The sequence below is a fragment of the Cyrtonyx montezumae genome, unplaced genomic scaffold, assembly GCF_038088225.1.
Source record: "Cyrtonyx montezumae isolate F1298 unplaced genomic scaffold, pur_monq_1.0 scaffold_3, whole genome shotgun sequence".
NCBI classification, from domain to species: Eukaryota; Metazoa; Chordata; class Aves; order Galliformes; family Odontophoridae; genus Cyrtonyx; species Cyrtonyx montezumae.
In genome coordinates this window covers 118,182,365-118,191,852 of record NW_027072034.1, presented here as the reverse complement: position 1 = coordinate 118,191,852, position 9,488 = coordinate 118,182,365, and the positions used below count along the sequence as shown (strand labels likewise).

General features: G+C 34.6%; 1 protein-coding gene across 1 annotated transcript in view; it reads right to left on the bottom strand.

Moving 5' to 3' along the window:
* Positions 1 to 1,288: 1,288 nt before the first annotated feature.
* Positions 1,289 to 9,488, bottom strand: part of DCN (decorin) — a 40,425-nt gene continuing 32,225 nt past the window's right edge. Inside the window, exons 6-8 of the mRNA XM_065743156.1 lie at positions 8,393 to 8,486; positions 4,017 to 4,155; positions 1,289 to 2,815 (exon numbers count right to left, since the gene is read on the bottom strand). Of these exons, the coding sequence (XP_065599228.1) occupies positions 2,621 to 2,815; positions 4,017 to 4,155; positions 8,393 to 8,486 (428 nt within the window). The 3' untranslated portion in view covers positions 1,289 to 2,620. The remainder of the gene's footprint in view (positions 2,816 to 4,016; positions 4,156 to 8,392; positions 8,487 to 9,488) is intronic.

Sequence of the window (9,488 nt, the reverse complement as noted above, 5' to 3'; positions counted from 1 at the left end):
TCTCCTCTCCTCTCCTCTCCTCTCCTCTCCTCTCCTCTCCTCTCCTCTCCTCTCCTCTCCTCTCCTCTCCTCTCCTCTCCTCTCCTCTCCTCTCCTCTCCTCTCCTCTCCTCTCCTCTCCTCTCCTCTCCTCTCTCTTCTCTCTTCTCTCTTCTCTCTTCTCTCTTCTCTTTTTTCTCTCTATTCTCTATTCTCTATTCTCTATTCTCTTCTTCCTTCCTTCCTTTCGTTCTCTTCCTTCTATTTATTTATTTATTTCAGATGCTCTGCGTTGGTTGGACTCAGTATAGGGTCCTGTCAGTTAGATATTGAGAGATGGATAGTCTATACAGTTTCTTGAAAATCAAGATTGCATTTGCCTTCTGAACTAGTCAGTGTCAGAATCTTGATGGAGTCTTCTGCTATTGGATTTTTTTTTTTCTACAGGGCTGGGAATCAGAAAAGTCTCATATCTTTCCAGCCCTTAGTTGTTGACATTATATATATTATATGATATATATGTGCTTAAAAAACAGAAGACAGGCAAGGTATATTGGATATTGCATGGATATTGTGTAGGCAATAGAGTACCGGGCTCAGATATTTTCTTCTAGACTTCAGATTTTTTTTAGTTTGAAAGAAAATCCTTAGTCTGCAGAGATTTTTAAGCTATAGAGAGAGAAAAGGGAAGCCCATACACATGTTTATGTGAAAATTTATATAAGTTATTTGTATTATCTATTAAATGAATCTCTTCCTGTAAGGTGTATCTGTGAAGTTGTTCAACCTAAAAAAAAAGCCTGTCCTCTACTGAAATGCCAGTGCTCAGCTTTCCACGTGAAGTCTCTCTTATCTCTATATCAGATACCGAAACAAAAGCCAAAGGGGAAGAAACACCCTGATGGTCAGGAGGGTTCTCCCCCCAGTGACAGAAGGATATATTGTTAGTTTTCTAAAAATAATGCTTAGAAGATTTGAGAACCAGAAGAAAATCAGATGCTAATATGGAAACCCATCAGCTATATCTTTGAAATAGATAACAAAGGTGGCAACACCTTGTTTCTGTGTAATGGCTTTCATGATTCAATATGATTTCCAATTATTATTACAAAAATAAGAGAACATACATTCTAAAAAAGAAATACCTACTAGTGATTATTTTCTAAGGACAATAGACTTTCAAATTACCTGCTCATACTTTAGTTATAACCATGACAAAAATGTACATTTTTCAGGGCTTAACCACAGCTGAAGTTCTGTCATAGTATGTCATGCTAACAAAACAGAAAATAAAGACAAACACTGTGGAATTTGCCTGTATTGCATTATCCTTTAATATAAATGACATATACGTTTTACAAATTAGAGAGATTGGCTTTGGAGAATTAAGAGGCTGCAGAAGATTCTTTTAAGGTGACATTTTGATTGAGTATATGGTTAGCTTTGTAGAATGACAGTAGAAATGTGCAGCCTACCTTTGATGTGCTTGCTACCCACTAGAATGTGTTGAAGAATCCCAATTTGCAGAAAGCTTTTAATTGTTCTCAGAAGATTCTTCTACACATGATGTCCCGACAGTGTCCAACTAGGCCTTTACTGTTACTGAACTTCATTTTTTGCTGTATTTAGGATTTTGCTTATACTCTAAATTTCACAGATTCATCTGATGGGGAGCCTGCATATCTCTACTTGACAGTCAAGAACAGTGTTTAAAAAATGAAACCAGTAAAGGATGATGACAAATATACAATGTAGAAATGAACAGTGAACTGCTATTATTTTTGTTTTAGATATATACATGGATTGATACCAATGGCTAAAGCCTAGTCCTAATACCCTAGTCCACAAAGTCGCCTCACTGAAAATCAGTCAAACTGCTCTTATGACTGAGGTGAGAGGGATTTGCCCTAGAGAAAATAAGTAATTGAGCTCCAGACATAGGTTATAGGTTTTTTTTTTTTACTGCAGACTACTCATTATTTTTTTCACTAGGATTATGTTAGACTAATCCTGAATAGCATTGCTCTAAAAAAATGGCAAACTTAAAAGAACTATGTGTACAATATGAATTTATTTTTTTTCCCAAAATAATGACATCAGCAACAATTTTATTTGCCTCTGCTAAATAGATACATTCAAAATTAGCTTAATGTTATAGTAATATTTTTTTAAACCTCCAGGGCTTGAAATAAATTTAAAGGAGGTAACTCTCCTTCTCAAGTTTCAAGATGACTTGAGAGTCCTTTTTTCCTCTACAATTTTTCTTCAGTGGCTATAAAAATATGCTCAATCACTATCTTTTTTTTTTTTTTTAAACATAGTTTGACAAATATTTACTCCGAATCTCATATACAGTGGAATCTGAAAACCTGTAGCATTCAGCAAACCAAAAATTACCACAGAAAGCATGCTGGAAAAGAAGGCTGAAATAAGTCAGTTTAAAGCACAGTCAGAAACTCTTTTTGATGGTATGTTTGATGTTGTACATCTGTAATGATTAATTTATTTTACATAATCGGATCATCTCCACTTTACAGTGAAGTTTCTGGTATTTGGCATTAACTTGTAGCAACAATTTTTTGAACAGGCCCATTACAACAGGTACTTTAGCTGAACCACGACCAAACCCCGCCTTTAGAAATCTATTTGTAATTTCCAATCTGTACTGCAGAGCGTTCATGGATACATCGGAAAGCAGAGGGCTGGATTTCCCAATATTGCACAGGGTTGCTGAAGAGACTCACACCAGAATAGGTTGCCTTTTTGGTGTTGTAGCCAAGAGGGCAAAAGTCGTTGATACCAATTGAGGCAATCTTGTTGTTATGAAGATAGACCACCTGAAAATTACAGAATGGTAGAAGTGAGAAATAGAGGCAAATAACATAAATAATTTCATTTCAAATGGTTAGTATTGTGCAATATCATTCAGACTAAAAACACATCTGCTTTTCCAGATGAATATTTGATTCTTCTTACTTTTTGAAATACTTGTAATATATCAAATTGGAAACAATTTCTAGAGAAAGAACAGAAATTGTGCAAGAAAATGCAGCAGTAGTACTATAATTTGATCATATTGTAACTAAAACAGGAGACAAATGTGAAATTATTAACATAGTACTGTAGTTCAGAAGTATATGCTGTATACAAAGAATGCATTTAGTGTTGACTGGTTTCTGTTCAACCTTTGCTCTCTTGATTGCAACAGTACAGGACTCGGAGACAAAGTAACTGCTAATAGTGATTTGGGTAGTTGGTGTTACTTTGCTCCAGAGTGACCATTTCAGACAAGTTTTCCCAAGATTCATGGAGGAAGTGATTTCCATTTGAGAGTCTTCATTCTTGGGGAACTTTCTCCCTGGACACTCTGGAGGTGTTCAAGAAACATTTAGACATTGTGTATAGGGACATTATTGAGAACTATTTGTGATAGTTCTATTGTTGGACTGGACAATCTTGAAGGTCTTTCCCAACCTTGGTGATTCAATGACTCTCTGATTCTTTCCTCTGAAACCTGAGACCAAGTGGCGACTGATTTTAAATGGTTCCTAGAGGACATATTTCTTTCTGTTTAATCAGATAGACTTCAAAACACTGCTGGTGTGAATTGCTTTTCTGTCACCTCCTAAAGCTTTGTAGGATACCAAACAAAAGGTTTTTGGGAAAGGCTGAGAAGAATCACTGAATTGAATTAAAAAATTCAAGTCAACAAATGTTCTTATAAAGCATATTTTCTGAGTAAAAAAAAAAAAAAAGTACAGAATAACTCCTTGTTTGTTATTCGTTGTGTCCCTTTAGGCATATAGATATACAAATACATGCATTCAGATCTAGAAAACTCTACTGCCCCCCCCCCAAAAAAAAACACAGAATAAGAGTCCTGTTGTTTAATATTTTTCCATGCCAATCCAATGATTAGTGAAACTTGGATCAAGTTACCTTTTTCACAAATATATATTTCTGTTCAAAATTGAGTGATGATACATATATCATCTATAATCTGAACATTGTTCTCTGAGGCAGTATGATAAACTTTACCTGGATATATTTGTGTTCACCCAAACCACTAGGTACTCTGACAAGTTCATTGTTATTCAAATGAAGTTCTCTCAGATGAGGTACATTGTTAAGAGAGCCATTTTCAACAGAAGAAATACTGTTGAAGCTGAGACCCAGTCTGGGAAAACAAACAAACAAACAAAAATGTAAACAAATGAAAACAACATTAAACTTGCCTACATAATCATCTTTCTTGGGGCGATTTCTTCTACAAACTGCTACAGTAGAAAAAAGTCCACACTTATGCATAAGGTTCAGTGTCATCAAAGAAACCTCGTTTAGATAAATGTATTCACATGTCTGATGTCATCTGTGAGCTATCATAATTAACAAGTATCATGACTTCACTTAATTTGTCCATGGTACTGTGTATTTTTGTAAATTGTGTATATGCCTGATTCCACTGTAAGTACATACTGTGTACCCCTATAGGCATCAGCCTTTCTTTAAATGTTGATGAAGAGCTTCTCAAAAGACTTTAGGATTTCTAACTGTAACTTTATTTTTCAAACTAGACCCACAGTGACTAGAACTGTTAATTTTAAACCTTCACCACATCCTTCTAAAGTACACATGTTGTTAGAGCCATGTTGCAAACTGTAAACAGGAGCTGAGTCATGTAGTAATGTTCTCAGCAGAACACAGAAATGGGACATTACAAATTTATTCTGGGTTCCAGACCAGAACTTCAACCACAAAATCATCCTTTCCAATTTATACATCCACATTCTGGGTTTATTAACACAGCTTCTGTGGTCCAGTTTGGAAAATGTGAAAGAGCCTCTCCTAAGTTTCAATGCTGTGCTGCAGTAAGGAATCCAGTGGTAATTCTGCAATTGTTGAGTAGGCACATTGCCCTTTGCTCCTTTTTTTTTTTTTTTTTTTTTTCTGTAAAACTACATATGCTTCATTTAGTTTTGCTTTACGATTTGTTTCCCTTTAAGCAGACCTTTATGATTTGGAGAAAGAATATTCTGAGGTAACAGAAACAAATAATTTAAAATAGCTTATCAAAATCTCTATGATAAAATAATTTATGGATGAATATTTTCAAGGAAAATAGAATTCATGGCAATCTACTACCTATAATTCTTTGTGACTTGTGACAGTTTCAGAAGCCAGAACATGGATGTAATATAAAATCACAGAACTAAAATGTATTGTTTTATCTTTTATAGCAAAGAAGCTTCCAGAATATGCATGCCATACAAAAACAGAAGGATGTTTTCTTAATTTCCCTTTAAGTATAAAATGTAAAAGAAAGATCCGTCTAATTGGTATTTTTTATGTATAACATAAGCAGTCATAATTATAGTCATTTAAATATTACAACATTATCAAACTGTTAAATGACAAAGGAAAGCTTAATGAGATCTTCCATTCACATCACCATGTATTTAATTTACTCAAAAATCGATTCACAGTATCCTATACCTTTGCTAGAATTTGGTATGGAAAAAATTTCAGTAACCCCATTTTAAAGTTATTAAAATTCCTTTAACACATGGAATTATGGTGAGGCTTGGGAGATTTGATCATACAGGCCAATTTAGCCTGGAGATACACAGAATTTATACAAAAACTTCAGGAACAGATACCAATAGTAAATATTTTTGAAAGGGTCAGGGAAGATAACATTTAGGCAGAAGTCTAAAACTTCTTAATGAATATATGTCTGAATGCTCACTCCATCTTCAGGTGTATAAGCAGATGTGTCACACCAAGAGAAAACAGCGTGATAAAAGCAGGCCTGACTTCCATATTGGTCTGTGCAGATCGTAAAGACAGACAAAATCTAACTCAAGATTAGCTCTTGCCAGAAAAGTCTTTTAGGGCAAGTGTAAAAATGGAGAAATCTATACAAATGTGAATCTAACTCACAAGCAGTGAAATTATTATGTAATCACATCTCATCTAAATGTGAATGAACTCTAAGTTAGTTGAGGTTAAAAATGAAATAAGTAAGGATTACTGTGGAAAGTACAGAATGATTAAGAATGTTAGGAAAGAACGTGATATTCTCCTTTTTCTCATGGGAATAAATGAAAAGATATCTGAAAATGACCTTACTATGTTTACCAAATCTATTTCCTTTCATATTAATTAATTGATAACATAGTGTTTTAGCTGATACAGTCATTACATGATTCATAGCATAATCAAAAACATAGCTAAGCATAGAAGTAGTTCTCAGATATTTTTTTGCTTTGTTTTGTCTACAATAGCCCACTTTTTTGTTACATGCACTTTATCAAACTGCCTTATTCAGGGCTTGAAGTAACCTCAGGTGTATACAGCTAGATTTTTTTCCAGTAAACTTTAATAATATCTAGAGACTTTAATAGCATCAGTTGTATAATGTGTATATTCCTCTGCAAACTCCTTCCTGCATGAAACCAGCAAAGTCTGTTCCATTTACATTCCTGAGACCTCTTTTTCCACTGCAGTACTATATGAAAAGTTTTGAAAGACTTGTGAGTAGTTTTACAACAAAAAAAACAAAAGAAAAAAATATTGTTGGTTTGCTAGACATCAAGCATTCAGGAGAAATGAAGTGGAAGAACTGCATCAAGATCTTGTGTGGAAGTTTATAGTTCAAACCAGAGTCAGGAAAGCAACTTGTTTCTCGCAGGTCGACTATCTGTTAAGGGTAGCTATTAAACTCTTGATCAGTATTGATATAATCCAGGAGAGTAATCTGACCTCATATTGATGTTCCTGATGTCTTACCCATATAAATAAAAACTATTTTTGGACAGCTAATTTCTGTGGAACTGCAGGGGAATAGGTTCATAGGTTCATAGATACATTAGGTTGGAAAGGACCTACAAGGTCATCTAGTCCAACCATCCTCCTATCACTATCCCTACCCAACTACTAAATCAAATCCCTTAGCACCTCATCTAAACGCTTCTTGAACAGCGCTAGGGATGGTGCCTCAACCACCTCCCTAGGCAGGCCATTCCAGTGCCTGACCACTCTTTCAGAGAAAAAATGTTTCCTCAGGTCTAATCTAAATCTTCCCCAGTGCAACTTGTGGCCATTCCCTCTCGTCCTGCCATTATTTATCAGGGAGGAGAGGCCCACCCCCTCCTCACCACAACCTCCCTTCATGTGCACTGCCCCTTTGATTTATCCCATATGCTGCCCTGTAACTTCCTCCTTTCTACATGTCTGCCATGTTATACACAGCACCCTCCTTTTTCATCAGATCTGTATTCTGCCTTACTTTTCAGCTTTGTAAAAGGAGATTTCTGACTATGCTTACACTGCTTTCTCAACCACAGACCAGAGAACAATTTAAAAAGTTGGTGCCCACACTGCACGGCTCCATGTTTCCGGACCACAACAGAGTATCTTGTTTCTCAGTACAGTGCAATCACAATGGAAGCAGCCCATGGTTAGATATTTTCAGTGGCCTACTAACACTTGCTGCATGCAATTTTATGTCTTAAGAAGGAATTCCAACAATATTATCCATGTAATGTTGTCTATAGTGTTTTTCCAGTGATTAACTTGAAAAATGAGAAAAACAGCATAATCTGCAGGGCAACACATTTCCACATGGTAAATTACTTTCTACGTGAGTAACTAAGATCTTGGTGGTCTTTTTTATTTCCTTAAAAAAAAAAAAAAAAGTTTTATTTATAATTTGCCTGAAGGATTTTATACTAAGCTGCTATCATTAGCAATAATTGATTCATAGTGATGCAACCCACAGTTATGGCATTTTTATTTTGTTCATGAAATCCAGGAAAAGACTTATTTTAAGCAAGGATGAATATTTAATGAAATATGAACATCAAACGTGAATCAAAGTGTCTTGTTTTACAAGCTCTAGAAAGTTGCTGCTATCCTCACCACTTGGGACTGGCAGATTCAAAACATGTGAGTGTGTTATTACACGTCACTGCACTAAACTGTAGTCTAAGCTACTAAAAAATGGTAAATTTACATCTTTTTTCTCATAGTCTTTCTGATTTTTGCTTTCATTATGACAGTCAGATGGCAATCTAGGAATTAGATACAAAAATCTGAATAATAATCTTTTACATCAATTATGTTTCTATTTTCATTGAAGAGTTCTAAACAAAACATTATTCACATTAAAAAACAGACCTACATCATTCATAACTGAAGATAGTTGGAAAGTGTTCAGAAATAAAGAAGTCTTTTTGTATTGTTATTTCAGTGTACAAGTATTAGGAGATTTTTCTTCAAAGTTATTCAGAGCTTCAATGGTGATAATTCTGATGAGTCCAGAATTGTTTCTAATTGCATCTGTAATACCTACAATTTCAACTAGTATTTATATGTGAAACAAACAAACAAACAAACAAACAAAACCCACTTACTTAGCTAAGTTGGTTAGTCCAGAGAGACCCTCTGCATCAATTTTGCTGATTTTGTTGCCATCAAGGTGAAGTTCAGTAAGGGATGGAGGAAGACCTGAGACAAAGAACATAATCGAGTGAAGTTTGATAAAACTTTATTGTTTAATGTTTGTCTCTTTGTTTGGGATGAGAGAAAAGGAGGGGAAGTTGTGTTAAAGACTTGTGAGAGATACGGCCATGATTAGTTCCATGAATGGAATACGGCACTTTCATAGGTAAACTGAAAACAGCTAGTAAGAATTTATTTGCAATTATATAAAATCAAGCTCTCAAGGTCATAAAAAAACCAGTTAATACTTAAAAAGTATCTAATTGAAGTTCTTCATAGATATTCTAGCCTTTGTGATTATATAAATTGGACATACATAATAGTGTTACCTGTAAGTACTCTGCTAAAATGAAGGCTCTGTCTTTGAATATGTAAATAACAGCATAAGGAAATGAGATTATAAAGATGATAAAAATAGTTTTAATGTTTTAAATGGGGTGCAGACTAGTTGGTAAATTCTATTTATCAGGAAAAAAAACCTGGACCCAAATATTTCAACTATCATAGTTCCCTCAAATAAACAGTCAAAACAGGAAATGTGGCAAGAAAAAAATAACAACTAGTATTAAACTTTCAAAAAAGTAGAGCTACTTCAAAACATTTTGCTGGCTGAATTATGAATAAATTGAATATAATTTCCTCTGCATTGGAACCATTCCATTATTTCTTTTCTTTTTTAAAAGCTTATACCAAAGTTATTTTTACTTTGTAGTGATTTACAATGAAATACTTAAAAAATTGCAAATATTTCTGTTTTGCATAGAAATGGCCTTCTGGCTTCAGCTCCACAGGCTCATGGAAAGCTGATTTTATGCTTGAAAAGCTTCAGTTAATTTTACATGGGTTAACATCCATACAGTGTTGAGCAGGTTCACAAACCAGGAGTAGAGGGAGAAAACATTCTTCCACTTTATTCCACTTTATATTTCAGCTATGTGACAAGGAAAGCATTGTAAGACAAAATGCCTTACTTTTGAAAGTACACCTCTTCTGGAACTTCTCATAAGG